This window comes from Cynocephalus volans, chromosome 2 (assembly GCF_027409185.1).
Source record: "Cynocephalus volans isolate mCynVol1 chromosome 2, mCynVol1.pri, whole genome shotgun sequence".
In the NCBI taxonomy this organism is placed as follows: domain Eukaryota; kingdom Metazoa; phylum Chordata; class Mammalia; order Dermoptera; family Cynocephalidae; genus Cynocephalus; species Cynocephalus volans.
Window position 1 is genome coordinate 48,072,700 of NC_084461.1, and position 18,447 is coordinate 48,091,146.

Here is an 18,447-nt window from a genome sequence, read left to right on the forward strand (position 1 = left end):
TTCCTCTTAAGATGAGACCTTGCAAAGTCTTACTACTCTTTTGCATTTCACAGTATCAGTCAGTCCTCAGATTCCTCGGTTTTATTTAATTTTGACTTTGAGTTCCAGGGTAAGATTTTCTCTTATCTTTTATTGTTAATTAATTCCAATAATAGTTTTTAATACTTTATTCATGCTGTCATTATCCATTTCCAAAAGTAGTAATTGCAAAACTTGTTTAGTATAATTTTTCATGTTCTTCATTGTTCTCTGAGATCTTTATTCTTATTTTCATTTTGTTGACTTCTTTATGTAATATCTTCAGAAAAGCTGTACATTGGCGATATACTTTCTGTGTCCTTGTAAGCTTGAAGATGTCTTTCTTAGCCCTTCATATTGAGCCTTTTTAGGCAGCCAAGGAGTTAGAATGTTTATCCTAAGAGATCAACGTGTGTTTAATTTTTGGAAAGATGAACCTTCTCTTAGTTTGTTGTAGGCCCTTCTCGTTTTATCCTTCAGCATTGCAACAGGTGAAGCACCACACTAGCTTTATGTTTTGGAGAATTTGAAGTCTCATTTGAACCCGAGATTCCCTCCACCTTCTCCTGGGAGACCTTGTTTAGCATTGGTTTTTGAGATGATCGACTAGGAAGTTTAGTTTAGTTTGTTTTGGGGCAGGACATCATCACAAACATCTTCCCCCTCACTAGCTCACAGGATCATATCTTATTTAATACACAGAGCTAAATCGAATTTATATTTTCTGGGGTTTTTCTCTTTGAGTTGTTTTATTTTAAACTTTCCAACTATGAAAATAATGCTTTCAGAGTTTTTCTAAGGGAAGACATACTTCACTGCAGTAATTGTGAACATGTTCATGTGTAACACCTATTTGATTATATGTACTCATTGATTAAACTCTAGGAATAGTGTTTCGTGTTTTTAGCAACTGCAGTAGTCTTGAGGAAAATCTGCATAACATTTATTATTCCTAATACCATCTTCAGAAGCCAGAATTGAGTTGGTATCCCTTCACCTCACATAATGCTGTGAATGTAGTTAGATAGTCAGTATATATTTGAATGAACTGATATTTTGAAAATAGAGTTCTCTTTTTATCAGTCATAGGTTAATTACATATTTAGAAATAGAAGGACTATATAGTTCCTTGCTTTTTGGTAATAACTTTATAAGTGGGGTAAAAAGAATGAAAAGGAATTGGAAAATTTAATTCTCTTTTCAAAATGGGGAAGGGGAAAATAGAAATGTATTCTATATTCTAAGTGTTAAGAGTCATTAGGATGAAATTTGCAATTTTTTATAAGTTAATGAAAAGTATTATAGAATATAATTAATCTTGGTTTTGTCAGTTAACATTCTGGGCCATTGTCTAGCAGATTTTTCTGTATCTCTTGACATTATTCAACTTTTGTTATATTCTTTGGTGTTTTAGCTTTATTTCTTAAGCTGGAATATAGTTTGTACTTATTTAGCTTAATTATTTTACCCAGGAAGCAGCTGTTATTTTTAAGTATAATCAAGATTTGGAATACACTATTGTTTTGGTGATTGTATTTTATGCTAAAATTTTAAACTGTGTGTAACTCTTGCTCGTGCTTTATTTATGCAGAATATCCTCCGAATCCTAAATCTAGAGCTCCAAGGATGCTGGTCATTAAGAAAGGTAATACAAAAGACTTACAGCTATCTGGATTCCCAGTAGTAGGAAATCTTCAGTCACAGCCAGTTAAGAATGGAACTGGTCCAAGTGTTTATAAAGGCTTAATCCCTAAACCTGCTGCTCCACCTACAAAAGTAAGTTCTAAATTATTACAAGTGCAAGTTTTGAGTTGGTATCAATTTATTTACTTTTGGGGGAAAATGTTAAGAATTACGTACTAAAGTTGGGGGGTGGGGTATTCATGGTGTGCTGATTTGTAAGTGTAAAGAGTTGGCTCATTGTGTGCTATTAATTTTATTTTTTTAGGTGGTGTGCTTATTCGTCTGTGTTTTCTTGTTTCAATAGTAATAAATGAAATTTATAAAATTTTTGTTTTGCTAGATTTATATGCTTAATGATAATATATAATATTTGATATATTTGCTTAATGATAATGTGTAATACTGTTTACCTCGTGCTTAGTTTTAGGTTTTTGAAAGTCTTGTCTTATCGGATGAAAGAAACCTAACTTTGGTTTTTATAAAGCTTTGAAAGAAATGGTAATTTAGTTAGCTGGTTTTTATCTGAATACCAGGCTTTGATTTTATTTGCAGAAAAATACAGGAAGGGACAGAGAACTGTGTGGTAATGATGAAGTAATACAAAAATAACTTGTTATGAGCCTGATGTAGTCATTTTTATTTTATAGTGTTCACTTTGTTTTTCTGTTTCCTGTAATCTGTTTTTCATAGCCACTAGTGTGTGTGTGTGTGTTTTTCTTTAGCCTACACAATGGAAAAGCCAAACTAAAGAAAATAAAGTTGGATCTTCTTTCTCTCATGATTCCACTTATGGTGTTGGCAACTTTAATGCTTTTAAATCGACTCCCAAGAATTTCAGTCCATCAACAAATTCAGTGAAAGAGGTATGTTGTTAAAAATTATTCCTGAGGAATGTAACATGTTATTTATTATTCAAAATATTTTAACATTTATTTGTACATATTTGTGGGGTACACTCTGTTCTTTCAGTATGTGCATGTACTGCACAATTATTCACTTAGGGTAGATAGTGTAGTTTTGTATCCACTGTTTCATCACTTCTCCCTACTGCCTCTGGTAAACATTATTCTACACTCTACTCCTATGAGAACCACCTTAAAAAAAAAAAAGATTCCACATATAAGTAACATCACACAGTGTTTGTCTTTCTGTGCCTGACTTGAAATGTAACATATTTTAATCATGATAATTTAACAGTGAATAAAAGGTGTAAATTAATTAAGTGAATACATTAAAATGTGATATTTTAGTTCCTTCAGAAAACTTGATTCAGATACTTCCCTCTGTTTGCTAACCTTTTTTGCACTTGGGGAAGGTAGGATGATTTTTAAAATTTTTAATGAAAAGTTTAAAACATCCTAAAAAATAGAAAAAATCATACAGCAATTCCCCTATATACCTATCGACCAGAAAGAATAATTTTTAAGAAAATGATTATTATGAAAAATGGAATTTTACTTGATATATGTGATATAGTTATGCTGTAGGGTTGAACCTCAACTAATAATGAGGATTATATAATGTTTTGGGGATGATGGATATTTTATTCGTGTTAAAAATGAGATGGGGAGAGAGGAGGAAGAAGAGGGAAAGGTTCATGTTGTTATTGTACTGGCTGCTAGTACCTGGTCACTTAAGTATATCGTTCTCATTTGACCAGGTTTTTTAAAAAAAATTACAGACCAGGGAGTTTCCCGACTAGTCCAGGGTCAAAGGACACTTACGGCTATGTTGTCATACCTGAAATTGCTTTGGGCACCACCATATTGGGACATCATACCTCCTCAAATGCTGTTTTTTATTTATCTTCTCAATCATAGAATTTTTGCATTGTGAAAGAAGAACCAGCATTACTTGCTGGTTAAAATGCTTCAATTGATTATAAAATACAGACTTTAATGCCAGCAGTTGACCATTATTATGGTTTATTTCCATGGTTAAAAACACCTATGACACAGAATTTTAACACTCTATTTTCTATTGTGTCAAAACAAAACACCAAAAAATGAAAAACAAAGGAACTCCAGTTAATATCCATTTTCACCCTTCCCTTCCTGTTCTCATAAAAATTTCCTCTGGTGAAATTCAACCTGATAAAACCTTTGTGTATATGTGTTATAAAAAACTGTAGGAAAGGTCTTACTGGAGGTGTTATTCAGACCCTAGAAGTCTGGACCACAGTTTGAAAAACTGTTCTATGTATTATGGAAATGTTAAACAATGTTAGGATGCATTTATAAAATATTTAAATTCTTAATTTAGAATCACAGTTCTGAGTACTATCAGACCTTCATTGTTTCTGGGATAAGAAAATTCTTTTGATGATTCATTCAGTAGGAAAGAAAAATGTATAGGGATAGAGGGAAATAAGCTTTGAAATAGACCTTAAAATGAATTTTGCTTTCTGAATAAAGGTAAAATAGGAAGCTGTGGTGGTTATGAATTTTATATTGATGTGAGTTCCTTGGCTACACATTTATTAGTATTTCTAAATTTCCTCTTAGTGTAATCGTTCAAATTCCTCTTCGCCTGTTGACAAACTTAATCAGCAGCCTCGTTTAACCAAACTGACACGAATGCGCACTGATAAGAAGAGTGAATTTTTGAAAGCATTGAAAAGGGACAGAGTAGAAGAAGAACATGAAGATGAAAGCCATGCTGGCTCAGAGAAGGTAACTGAATTTGCAGTAATACCTCATTTGACATTCACGTGTCATTGAAATACTTGGTCAAATATTTAGGACCTTGGAGTAAACTCTAGTCAAATTTTTATCTCCTTGAAAAGAAGGCTAGTTAACCATTTAAGTAAATAATGACTTCCTTTCTAAAGTAGATTTTTCTCATTCTGTTGTTTCTATGCAAAATTAAATTAAAAAATTTTCTATTTATGTCTGTTTTCTTTTGTTTCCCCCATCTTGCTCGCCTTCATCCCTTGGTTTTACTTTTGTTGAATAGATGTGAATATTTAGGGCCAGAAAGCTCTGGGTATCCTTTCCAGCTCAGTTTTCCATTCTTGTGAGACTGTTTCCTAAATTTAATGATTTATAGGTATTATATGTATTTTCAATGGAACTCTAGCCAGTATCTATTAGAAGTTTTGATTAGAACTCACTTTTTCTTTCTTTTTAACTCCCTAAAAATCAGGATGACGACTCATTTAATTTGCATAACAGCAATAGTACTCACCAAGAAAGGGATATAAACCGAAACTTTGATGAAAATGAAATTCCACAAGAGAATGGCAATGCCTCGGTGATTTCTCAACAGATTATTCGGTCTTCAACCTTCCCACAAACTGATGTTCTTTCAAGTTCACTTGAAGCAGAACACAGGTTAGTATATATTTTTATTTTTTTCTATGGCATTTTCTATATTCAGGATTTTGATGTTATTTTAGAGCACTTAAGTGATTTTTTTTTTAAAGCTTATTGAGATATAATTTATATACCATAAATTTCACCCGTTTTAAGTGTATAGGTGAATCTTTCTATCATCACAAGAAGAAACCCCCTTTCTCATTTCTTCATTTTCACCTTGTGTCCTAGGCAACCACTAATCTACTTTCTGTCTCTATGTAGATTTACCTTTCATGGATATTTTATATAAGTCATACAGTATGTGGTCTGTTGTATCTAGGTTCTTTCACTAAGTATAGTATTTTCAAAGTTCACTTGCATTGCAGCATGTCGATACTTTGTTCCTTTTTTATTGTTGAACTGTACACTATATGGCTGTACTACTTTTTGTTCATCAGTTGATGGATATTAATTGTTTTTGACTATTATGAACAGTGCTGCTATGAACATTCATGTACAAGTTTTTATGTTTTTATTTCTTTTGGGTGGATACCTAGGAGTTGAGTTGCTGGGACGTATGATAACTCTGTGTTTAACATTTTAAGAAACCGCCAAAATATTTTCCAAAATGACTGCACCATTTTATATTCTCCTTAGCAATATATAGAAGGTTTCGGTTTTTCCATATTCTTATCAACACTTGGTACCATCTGTCTTTGCTTATAGCCATTCTAGTGAGTGTGAAGTGTTATATCTTTTTGAAGGTTTGAATGTGTATTCTCCTAATGACACAGTGTTGAACATCTTTTCATATGCTTATTGTCCATTTATATATCATATTTGGGAGAAATAGCTATACAAATACTTTGCCTATTTTTAAGTTACATTCTCATATTAAGTTGTGAGAGTTCTTTATATATTTTATGTAGAAATATTATATATATGATTTGTAGGTAATTTCTCATTTTGTGAGTTGTCTTTTCACTTTTTCAGCGATAACTAAAAACTTAATTTTGATGTTTATCTTTTTTTTTCATTTCTTATACAAGCGTTTTTTCTTTGGTGGCTGGTTGGTACACTTATGCAAGTTTTATGTATGGTGTGAGATAGGAGTCCAAATTCATCCTTTCCCTTGTGGATATTCAGTTGTCCTAGTATGTGATTTATTTTATTATTGTAAAGTTTCAAGAGCACTTTCTACTTCTGTCATAGGAGTCTTAAACATTTTTTAAGTAGTATCCTCTTAAGTGGATTAGTCTCAGAATTGAAGAATATTCAAATCTAGAGAGAACTTTCATTTTTTTCCCTATGACTTTATCATTAACGGTAGGTATTTTGCAGAGATGACGGACCCTTACTGTGTGGCCTTGAGATAACCACACACATAGTTTAGCATCAATAAGCAAAGAATTTGTGGAACTCCGCTCAATTCCTTTTTAGTAACTAAAGGACTATAACTTCTAAAGCAAAGAAAAAAGTTAATTCATACACTTATATTGTCACGTATAACTCTATAATAGCTTTGTATAAACTGAATTGTTTTTCTACTAGAAATTCTTGCTATTCCGGGACCAGGCTTAGTGCAGAGTGATACTTAATAACAGCCACATTGATTGACTTAATTTTTTGACAGTTTTTCTAGAATCTCAATTAATTCTAGGGCCGTTGGGAACTGGATTATACCTACTGTGGAATAATTTTTGCAGAATTTGTAATTTCTGCTTCTGTTTTCACTAAGAATCTAAGCTCCACAACACAGAACTTTTCGTCCATTTGGTTGACTACTGTATCTAACACCTAGATGGTACTTGGGACAGTACTATGTGCTTAAATTTGTTAAATGAATGAGCAAAGTAAAAGTTGCAGTATTTTTCTGTCTACTTCGTAAAACTGTACAAGTTTTGAGGGAATACCTACCATTTCTATTTTATCTTGTATTTTGATATTTTAGTCTACATTTCTCCTACCATGAGACCCATTTAGTAAAGGCTATACCTTTATTGAATTAAAGGCCTCTTTAAATCTTATTTTTCTGGCTTGAATCATACATGATTCTTTATTTTTATCTCTGTGATTATATTTGTTCTCCTTCAGATTATGTCCTGTTCTGCCTTTGTAGCTGTAATTATTGTATGTGAAAATATAGCCATTTGTTTTAATTTTGTGAATAGGACTTAACTTTTGCCTAAAATAATTTATTGGGTTGATGATAAATGTGAATGTTCATTTGATGAGTGTTGATTTAATAAAATTAATTTAGAGCTAACTTAACCAGATAATATCTATAAATTTACTGTTTGGAAAAACTACATTTTATTACTGTACATTTATTGTGAATGGATGGATAAGTAACCACTCTTATTTTTATTCCCTCCCAAGTTTGGAACTTCACTCTACCACACAATATGATTTATGACTTGTGACTGGAACTGAGCGATGGCTGCAGTATCAAATCATATAGAAAATAATAGTAACATTAATTTCTTTTTTAAAAAGATTAACAAATTCTAGGATTTTCCCCCATCTTTCTAATGGATCATCTTGTGAAACTTTTTTTCTGTTGTTCAAGATTTGGGGATTTTCTCTCTGTCTCTCTTTACTATTACAGATAATGTTTGTGTGAGCATCCTTGCATTCATATCCTTGAATATTTGTATAATTGTATATAGAATAGATTACTGGGAGTGAATTTGATTGGTCAAGTGGCATACATATTTAAAATAATCAGTTACTGCCGTATTATCCAAAAATGTTCTGCTGCTTCGCACTCTCACCAATAATCGCTTAAATATTTATAGTTAGACAATTGGTAGAAAACAAGGCCTGTGTGTAGAGAACTAAGTATACAAATAAGTCATATTTTCTATTAATGATAGTAAAAGATGAATTCTCTTTTAGGGGAGATATAGCATTGGCAATAAGAATAAAGGTAAAAGATAAATTCCTTACCTATGGAATCTATTTATTAAGGCTATAGTAAGAAAGTTGACCCGTCACACCTTTAATACCTTTTTGTTGTCTTCATATTTCCCTTCAGTACTTAGTAGCAAAGGAAAGTTGGCCCCCATACCTATTAGGAAATATTCTTATAACCCCTAATAGCCATACTGAATGTTTTAACTTTTATTATTTAGTCTGCAGAGCAGATATTTAGTGCAGGAAGTATTTTGGTGGTTTCTTGTTTCATTCATGAAGATTTGACAGAGTTTGGTTCTCTGTGACTCCTAACAGGAGAGATTTAGGAGCTAAGCTAAATAAAGCAAGATGAAAATATCCTAGATTGGAATATGCTTCAGGGACAAAAAAGAAATCCATGCTTCATAAAGAGATATCAGCAATGCCTACCTGAATGATTATTTCAATATATACGTCTTCATTTCTTTTAGAGACCTTATAGATTATTTTGTCTGTTTAAAACAGTGGATACTTTTTTGTATTTAGGTTTACTTTAAAAGTTTGAACAAAGTTTTTTCTTTCTCTAGACTATACCTATTTTGTTATGAAATTAGGGTAATTGAATTAATTTTGCATAGGAATGCCATTACCTAGTGTGGACGTGAAGGTGAAAAAGACTATAAGAACATTTTATTACTAGCCAAGAGTAGAGTAAAACTGTGGATTCAAGATTTCAGATTTGGTAGCAGCTAGTATTTAAATTTCGAAAACTATCCATGGAAATAGTTGGGATAGTTTTGTGGAAATGTTGCACACACTAAAAAGATCCCAAGGCAGTAAAGGTAGGAATTAAAGGTGCTAATGATACGGAGTCATTTTAATTTAAATATCTTAGCTTGAGTTTTCTTGACTGCATAAGTAGAGTATATGTTTGTAAGTATTCCACAGTCATGTATCAGTACGTTTTTTTCCCTAAACTAATGAAGTTGTGGCTTCTTTCAGATTTCAGGTTTTATTTCTTTATGAAAATGGAGCAATACTTCTTTTTCATGGCTTCATACTTTCTGTCAACTTTATTATGATTTTTAAATTATATACATATTAAAATACTCATTGGTTGTCTTTAACAATCAGATGTCAGTGATAGTTTTCAAGGATAATTCTTTTGTTCCCCCGTTCAACCAAAATATAAATTAAATAATAAGGCATATACTTAGAGAGTGAGACATAAATAAGTGCAAGGGCACTAGATAGTCATTTTGGAAGGAAAAGGGATGTGAAGGAATGTTTAGAGTTGAGTTTATACCTAGTTTGTTTTAGAAGTAGTGAGTGACATATGTTGACGAGTGGAGAATTTATTTAATGGAATTAAAGATGATGTTGGAAAGGCAAGGCCTTTGAGTTATATTCATGCTCCTTCCATGTACCAGATGAAGAAATAACTCAGAGAAGTGAAGGAATTAATCTGTCTTATACCTGCTTTGGGATAGAGTAGGAACTGTGACCCAGGTCTTCTGAGAATTTTGTGCTTTTTCTACTGTAAGGAATTTGAATTTGTGATCATGGTGTAAACAAAGTTTAGGAGTTTTTTCTTTAGGAAGTAAGAAGCCATTGAAAATATTTATCATAGGGTAGTAATTGTGAAAGTGGTATTAGGATGATTTGCTACTAGCTTGAAGGAAAATGGAAAGAAATGTTGTAAATGAAAAAGCAAGGTATGGATGAGTGTTAACAGTAATATTCCTAATTGTGGGGGAAAGGGAAACATGCAGATTATTTGTTTTGAAAGCTATTTCAGAAACAGTCAACTGTTACAGCCTCTGGAAGGAGGGAGGGGGGAAAGGAGAGTTAGGAATACTCTCCTTCTCCTTTTGTTGCCTTTTGTTATGGATTTGCTTTCACAATATTTAAGAATTTTTTCTATCCTCATTATTCAGTTATGATTCAGTTTTTATCAGTTGGTAGAGTGTTATGTTTCATAACACCAAGGTCAAGGGATTGGATCTCCATACTGGCCAGCTGCAAAAAAACAAAAGCAGTTTTTAAAAGTAAAAAAATTAAAGTACAAATCTAGCAAAGGCAGTTGGATTGTTCTACTAGTTCATTTTTATTTTATTGTCAAAGTTAGTTTATTGTACTTAATCTTATGTATTTATTCATTTTCAGAAATATGTTCAAAGCATATACTTAAGAATTGTTTTGCTGTATCTTGTGGACTTTGTATAATGGAAACAGATCATGTTTTCTTGTATATAATATAAATGGAATTGTCCTACTAAGGTGAAGCTCTAAATTAAGGGCCGACCCCGTGGCGCACTCGGGAGAGTGCAGCGCTGGGAGTACAGCAGTGCTCCCGCCGCGGGTTCAGATCCTATATAAGGACGGCTGGTGCACTCACTGGCTGAGTGCGGTACGGCCGGTCACAAAAAGACCAAAAAAAAAAAAAAGTAAATTAAGCTTAATTTCCTTCTTTTCAGATTGTTAAAGGAGATGGGCTGGCAGGAAGACAGTGAAAATGATGAAACATGTGCTCCCTTAACTGAGGATGAAATGAGAGAATTCCAGGTTATTAGTGAACAGGTAAGAAAACCTGAATCATACAAGTTCATTTAAATTAATTAATGAGAGCGACATAGTTATAAGTTAGCATTGGGTGGGGGATGGTTATAGTTTTATTTAGGAATTTTAGACATCACATTGTAGGTCAGAATTTCTCCACAGTGAAGATTTCACAGTCTCCACAGAGAAGACTTCTTTAAACCATTTGGTATGCAGTAGTTAGGAATTAATGTGCACAGTATGTCTATGATTTGTCATTTTCCAGATCATCTTTTTTGTTTTTCTGGCATGGGTGATAAGAAGTAGAGAGCATTAATGGCTTCACTAGTAACTTCACCTTTTATCCTTTTCCTTGCCCAAGTATATTTCATACTGTAAAACATCTTGTTTTATCTCTCCATAGTTACCTTTTTTGGAAGAGTATTAGGAAATGTTTGATAGAACATCAGGAAGTTAAGATGTTTTTTCAGATCCATTATAGATTTTTAATAGTTCTTGGTCATGCAGAGCTCATTTTATATACAGAGTGGTTATAATTGATATTGTGATTTTCAAAACACTTTTTAAGTGTTTTAGTATTTCAAATGAAATCTTTGAGGAAATTAGTCATGCTAACTTAATACAATGGACTTGATCATCTTGTTTAAAAATTTTTTGAGTGAGTTTAATATATTGTTTTTCCCCTCAACTGCACTTTTAAAAATTGTGTTTAAAAACATGTAAGATTTACCATTTTAATCATTTTTACATGTGCCATTTTTACAGTGGCGTTAAGTAAGTTCTCATTGTTGTGCAGTCATCACCACCATCCATCTCCATTCCTAGGTGCTCTATTAAATTTTTTGTTGCTGTTATAAATGGGTAACTTTCTTGGTTTCTTTTTCTTCTAGTTCTTTGTTGGTGTATAGAAATGCTACTGATTTTTGTACGTTGATTTTTGTATCCTGCCACTTTACTGAATTTGTTTATCAGGTCTAGGAGTTTAGGAGCCCTTAAGTTTTCTTTCTCTTTATGTAAAGTCATGTTACCTGCAAACAGGGACAGTTTGACTTCTTCCTTTCCAGTTTGGATGCCCTTTATTTCTTCTGTTGCCTAATTCCTATGGCTAGGACTTTTAGTATTCTGTTGAATAAAAGTCGTGAGAGTGGGGCATCCTTGTCTTGTTCCAGTTCTTAGGGGGAAAGCTTTCAGCATTTCCCTCTTCATTATGATGTTAGCTGTGGATTGGTCATATATAGCCTTTATGGTATTGAGATTCTTTCCTTCTATACCTAATTTATTGAGAGTTTTTATCATGAAGCGATGTTGAATTTTATCAAACAGTTTTTCTGTGTCTATTGAGATGATCATATGGTTTTTTTTCTTTCATTATGTTGATTTGATGTGTTACATTTATTGATTTGGGTATGTTGAACCATCCTTGTATCCCTAGGATAAATCCCACCTGGTTATCTTGTATAATTTTTTTAATGTGTGGGTGAATTCAGTTTGCCTAGTATTTTACTGAGGATTTTTGCATCTGTGTTCATCAGGGATATTGGCCTGTAGTTTTTTTGTTGTGTTCTTGCTTGGTTTTGGTAATAGTGTAATGCTGGCCTTGTAGTATGAGTTTGGAAGAATTCCATCCACTTTAGTTTTCTGAAATGGTTTAAGAAGTATTGGTATTAGTTCTTCTTTAAATGTTTGATAGAATTCAGCAGTAAAGCCATCTGGTCCTGGGCTTTTCTTGTGGAGAAATGGCTATTCTTTACTCTTTTTTTTTTTTTTTTTTAAAAAGAGGACCGGTAAGGGGATCTTAACCCTTGACTTGGTGTTGTCAGCACAACGCTCTCTGAAGTGAGCTAATCGGTCATCCCTATATAGGGATCCAGACCCGTGGCCTTGGTGTTATCAGCACCACACTCTCCCAAGTGAGCCACAGGCTGGCCCTTCTTTACTCATTTTTTAACTGGGTTGTTTTTGTTGACTTGTAGGAGTTTTTATATATATATATATATTTTTTTTTTTTTCCTAGGTATTAACCCTTTATTAGGTATATGATTTGCAAATATTTTCTCCCATTCTGTGGATTGCTTTTTCACTCTTGATTGTTTCTTTTGATGCATAGAAGTCTTTTAATTTTTGTGTAGTCTAATTTATCTATTTTTTTTCCTTTTGTTTCTTGTGTTTTGGTGTCATATTCAAGAAATCATTGCCAAGTTCAGTGTTAAGAAGCTTTCCCCCTATGTTTTCTAAGAGTTTTATAGTATTAGCTCTTATGTTTAGGTCTTTGATCCATTTTGAGTTAATGTGTAAATGGTGTAAAGGTCCAAGCTCATTCTTTTGCATATGGACATTCTGTTCTCCCAGCACCATTTGTTGAAAAGACTGTCCTTTCCCCATTCAGTGGTCTTGGCATCCCTGTCAAAAACCTTTTGATCATATATGCAAGGGTTTATTTCTGGGCGCTCTGTCCAGTGGTCTTTGTCTGTTTGCTGGCACTACACTCCTATGATTACTGTAGCTTTGTATTAAGTTTTGAAATTGGGAAGTATGAAACTTCCAACTTTGTTTAAAAAGAAATTTGGAGTCCTTCAGATTTCATGTAAATTTTAGGATGGATTTTTCTTTTTCTGCAACAAATACCATTGTGATTTTGATAACAGATTGTATTGAATGTGTAGATTATTTTGGGTAGTATTAATATCTTAATAATAATATTAAGTCTTCCAAACCATGAGCATGGGATGTCACTCCATTTATTGGTGTCTTTAATTTCCTTCAACAGTGTTTTGTGGTTTTTGGAATACAAGTCAGTCTTTGCCTCCTTGGTGAATGTTATTCCTTATACTTATTCCTAAATATTTTATTCTTTAAAATGCTGTCAGAAATGGAATTGTTTTCGTAATATTCTTTTTGAATTGTTCATTGTTATTCTATTGTTAGTGTTCATTAGAAATGCAACTAATTTTTTTATGTTCATTTTTGTATATTGCAACTTGGCTATATTTGTTCTAACAGTTTTTTTTGCAGAGTCTTTGGGATTTTCCATGTTGTCTGTGAATGGAGATAATTTTACTACCTTTCTAATTTCTTATTTTGTCCTTTCTGATTAATTTTAATTTTTTTATACAGAATTTCTTAGTGAACTGTTATTTTTTACAGCATGATTATGAAGGTGATAATAGATAGTAGTTTTGAAGGATTTTTTCGGTCATGTTTATGGGATTGTATAATTTACATGCAGTATAATGCACTTTTAAGTGGACAGTTGGATGAGTTTTGACAAATGCATATATTTGTATAACCATGATCATAATTTAGATAAAGAACATTTCCATCATCCCCCAAATTTCCCCCTTAGCATTCAATCTGTTCACTCCCACCTCCGATCCCTGGTAACCACTGATCTATTTTCTGTCCTTATTGTTTAGCCTTTCTAGAGTATTTTACTAATGGAACCATACAGTGTATATTTGGGTCTGGCTTCTTTTGTGCTTTTGAAACTCATTCAGGTTTGCTGAGTAGTATTCCACTGTATGGATTTAGCAGTTTTTGTATACATTTGAAGGATTTGTTTTGAAATCTGAAGAAAAGCATCAAGAGAAACCCACTGGGTACCATTACCATAGGATAGTAGTTCCGAGGAAAGCATAATATTGCCTAACCAAGATAATCAGCTTTAAAACCTTGTGATGGGGCCTGGCCTGTTAGCTCACTTGGTTAGAGTGTGGTGCTAATAGCATCAAGGTCAAAGGTTCGGATCCCACCAAAACAAAAACCAAAAAAATCCTTGCAGTGACTGGGGCAGGTAGATAAAACCCTATTGATAATAAGATAATTAACTGATATAAAGGTCCTTTTGCACATACTGTGCCTTTGTATGAAGTAGGTACTCTTGTTAGTCAGTCTGTAGATAAGGAAACTAAGGCTCATAGAGTAATTTTCTCTGGGTTATGCAGTTTATAAGTAATGGAGTTGGAATTTGAGCTTAAGTCTGGCTGATTTCATAGCCCCTTTGCCTTTAATAACGCTCCTAATCACCATATTGTTCGAAGGTCAACTGTATTAGTGTCAGATTATGAAGGATGTTGAATGCTATGTTGGTAGTATGGATTGTGTTGTATAATAGGTTCTTTGGAGGTTTTTTAAAGGGATGTGAAACAATCATTATTTGTATGTGAAGAACGCAGTTATAGTGTAATGTGTACATTGGAAGTGTAATTTGTCAGACTAGAATGAGGATGACCAGTTGGGGACATATTGCAGAAACTAGGGGAAGAATAAATAAGGTCCTAAACTAGGGAAATGAGAGTAAAAATGGTCTTGACAAGAGTAAGAGGTCTGAAGTAGAACCAGCAGGATTTGGAAGTTTCAACCTGGGAATTGCTGATAGTATCATTCAATATTATTAATAGGAATACAGAAGGAAGAGCGGTTGTAGGAGTTCTTTTTTTTTTTTTTTTTTTTTAAATATGTTAAGTTAGATGTTCTTGGGATGGTCTGGGCATTTACAGAAATCATGGGTAGAGACTTAGGTTTGTTTTTTATAAAAATTCTCCATAGCCGATTTCAAGCTGTGGAAAGATTAGGTGATATTGGCTGATGAATTATGTGAGGCAGTGATGGAAACTTTGGGGAATGGGAAAGGTGTTCCTTTAAAAGAGGGACCAGGCATATTTCTAAGCATCGTGGTGGCTGAAATCGTTGGAGGGGGATGCATGGCTTTTGTTTTTCTCAGTAGAGATGGTGAGGCCATTTGTTTAAAGTGAAGAGAGATAGACTTGATGAATTTTAGAATTAAGGCAAGGTAGAAAAGAAAATCTGTGGAAAATAGAGAATTAAATAGGGGAGACAAAATGGGGGAAATTGGGAGTTAAGAACCTACATTTACTATTTGTAGTTATCAAGATATTTAACAAGTAATATTAGCTGTGATGGCAATGGCTCTTTGGGTTTGGACCTTGTCCAAATGATTTATAATCCTCATGATTAAAGAACCCCCTCTGAGAATATGAAACTTCCTACAGACAGTTTCAAATATTAACATCTTATTTAGCTAGAATGGTCATATAGAAGATTGCATTTAAGGATTTTCATGAAAATTACCAGTCTCACATTTTTCATGAAAGAAATCCAAAAGGCTGTGTTAATAGAATGTATGTTATCATTGATTTAATTTTATTTACTTGTTTTTAATTTGGGCCAACCACCTTTTTTTCCCCCTCTGATATGTGATCTTTTGAGCCAATTTCTATTTATTGCTGTACTTACTGTTTAGTTCTTATGTCTCGTTTTCAGAAATAGAGGACTCTTATTTTTCCGGTATCTTAATCTCTGTGCTTAAAGAAAGGGTTCTATTTGATTTTGTTGTTTTGTACATGTCATTCTACTTATTTTACAAAGCGTGAATAAAGCAGATTGTGGGGTGTGTGTTAACTTAGGTCAGAATAATAAAAATAACATTTGTAGCTTAATAGTTGCTGATTATGTTGGACAGCACCTGAAAATATTTATTACAATTTTTATTTAAGGAAATAAAAATTTAGAAAGATTTAGTACCTTAAATGTGATAGGATTATGATTCATATCTACCCTGTCTGGATCCAAAAATCTGTGCTCTTTCCACTATATTATACACTAATTTTTTATGGTGGTTTGGTAGATGGTAAATGCTTTTCTCCCAAAAGAAGTGATTTTATTTCTAGGGAATACTTAGATCAATTTGATCAATTACCTGTATCTATATCACAGATGGTAAATGCTTTTCTCCCAAAAGAAGTGATTTTATTTCTAGGGAATACTTAGATCAATTTGATCAATTACCTGTATCTATATCACTTACTTTCTAGAAGCGATATCATTTCCTGTGGAATTTTCAGGGTTTTATTAACTTTATTATAGTCCTGGTTATATTTAATTATTATAGTATTCTTAATACATAAGTAACTCTTGGGGGATAATTTATTTATTCTACTCATTTGTTTTTGGCATTTCAGTTACAGAAGAATGGTCTGAGAAAAAATGGTATTTTGAAAAATGGCCTGATCTGTGACTTCAAATTTGGACCCTGGAAAAACAGCACTTTCAAACCCACAATTGAGAATGATGACACAGAGACAAGTAGCAGTGACACATCAGATGACGATGATGTGTGAAGGATTTCCTAACAGCTTTAGAAATTTTAGTGTGAAACATCTCTCATACAGTTTGGGGTGAATTGTAAAAATGAAGAACTATAATTTATGTAGTGAAATACCCCATTAGAAGATGATTTTTTGGGGGACTTCAATATGAAGAAAACCAAGAATGTTGTGTTGGGCTGTGTTGAACATTATTTCTTTGTAAATGAATGTTGTAGAGATGAGGACTTTGGTTGATCCAGCATTGACTTTCTTCATCACTGCAGCATTTCTCTGACTAGCAATGTGACGATGTAACAAATGAGATTTTCTCATTTAATAATAAAAAATTGTGTAATGTTTTGCAAAGCTTCTGTCTTAAAATGTCCAGGTCTTAAGAAAAAAGGCAGCTTACACTGTTTTGCTTGCAGAATCGTATCTTTTTCGTACAATGGAAATTCTCAAGTCACTTTGTGCATCCTCCCTCCCCCCCCCCCCGAAACAAACAAACAAAAAGGAAAATGTAGCATGTTGGCTAAAACTAGAGCAAAGTGCACTAAAACATTAATTTTCTGAACTCAGCTGTTGTACTAGTCACCTTTTAAAGCATAAATTGCTCTTTAGCCATTTGTAGTGCAGTAAATGTTACTGGAAAGACTTGCCACACTTTTCTTCCAAATTTTAAGAGGTGATTTTCAAGAGCTTTATTTGGGTATGCTGTCAGACTAGGATTTTCAGAGTTGATGAACAAGAGTCTTGTGGGAAAACTTATTTTGATAAATTATTACACATGCAGAAAAACTTATCACAGTGACTGGATCTGTCCACACATGGAAAATAAACTGGATTTTCAGAATATTGTTGTTCTTTGTAGTGTTCAAAGTATTGGTCTCTAAACACAACTTGCTTTATCCACTTATTAAAACAAAAATAAACTTTGTTTATTAAAGACGGTGATTACTTTCTGAGGTTAGAAAAAGCTGAACCTTTTTATCAAACGCACAAGCTTATTAATGAATGAATGTTGAACAACTATATTTTCATTTGCACATGAATTTTAGAATTGTTTCTGTCTTACTGCTCACTGGAAGAGTATTTATTTATATTGTATTTTTCTGGTTTTGTTTAATCTTATTTGCTTTTCGCTTAACCTATCCCACTCCTGTGCTTAAATATGTTCTAATTGTAAAGAGCATAATCTTAGAACAAAAATATTTGAGGTTTTATGTCAGCTTGGTTTAATTGTAAGAGTTTCTTTTTTTGAATTTATTTTCTAAGGCTGTAGGGGTTTGTGTGTGCGTGTGCTTGTGCTTGCTGTTTCTGGGTGTGTGTGTGTGTGTGTGTGTTTGCTGTTTCCATGTCATTACCCTGCTCAGACCCCTCCAGTTTTGCTAGAAGCTGTATTTTTTTGTTCCCACTGAGACTGGTGGTGATGGGGAAATTGAAATAAAAATAACATGCTAGCACCCCCACAAAACTTTTGTGGATGACTTACGGTGATAAAGTATTAACTATATTGTTAATTTTAAATAGGTTTTTATTATATAATTTGCCACAATTCTGTTTAATCAGCTAAAGTTAAATGTCATATTAGCCACAGTAGAGACTAAAGCATGCTTTGACAGAACTGTCAGTATCACATATTGAATATCTTTGAGACTCTTAGATTGAACTGTTTGGTTACTATTAATGAAATCTATCAGATGCAAACTGTTTTTGCTAAAACAAGCTAGAAAGGGACCTGAGAAATGTGGTTTACAGTTAAAAGTCGTACTGTGTTTTCTGATTTCAGATAATATTCTGTAATTTTTGTTTTCTGGCAGCTTCCTTACGTTCAGACAGTTCTACCTGCCTTAGTTCCCATTTACCAGCGCTTAACTAATGTTTATTGCGCT

At 33.0% G+C, this 18,447-nt stretch overlaps 1 protein-coding gene across 3 annotated transcripts in view; it reads left to right on the plus strand.

Annotated features, from left to right (window-relative positions):
- GPBP1 (GC-rich promoter binding protein 1) overlaps positions 1-17,408 on the plus strand; it is an 82,457-nt gene extending 65,049 nt beyond the window's left edge. For all 3 annotated transcript variants that reach the window (XM_063086895.1, XM_063086894.1, XM_063086896.1), the window contains 6 exons: positions 1,610-1,794; positions 2,424-2,564; positions 4,206-4,373; positions 4,846-5,033; positions 10,370-10,472; positions 16,430-17,408. In XM_063086895.1, coding sequence (XP_062942965.1) covers positions 1,610-1,794; positions 2,424-2,564; positions 4,206-4,373; positions 4,846-5,033; positions 10,370-10,472; positions 16,430-16,588 — 944 coding nt within the window. In that variant the 3' untranslated portion in view covers positions 16,589-17,408. The remainder of the gene's footprint in view (positions 1-1,609; positions 1,795-2,423; positions 2,565-4,205; positions 4,374-4,845; positions 5,034-10,369; positions 10,473-16,429) is intronic.
- Positions 17,409-18,447: the final 1,039 nt, after the last annotated feature.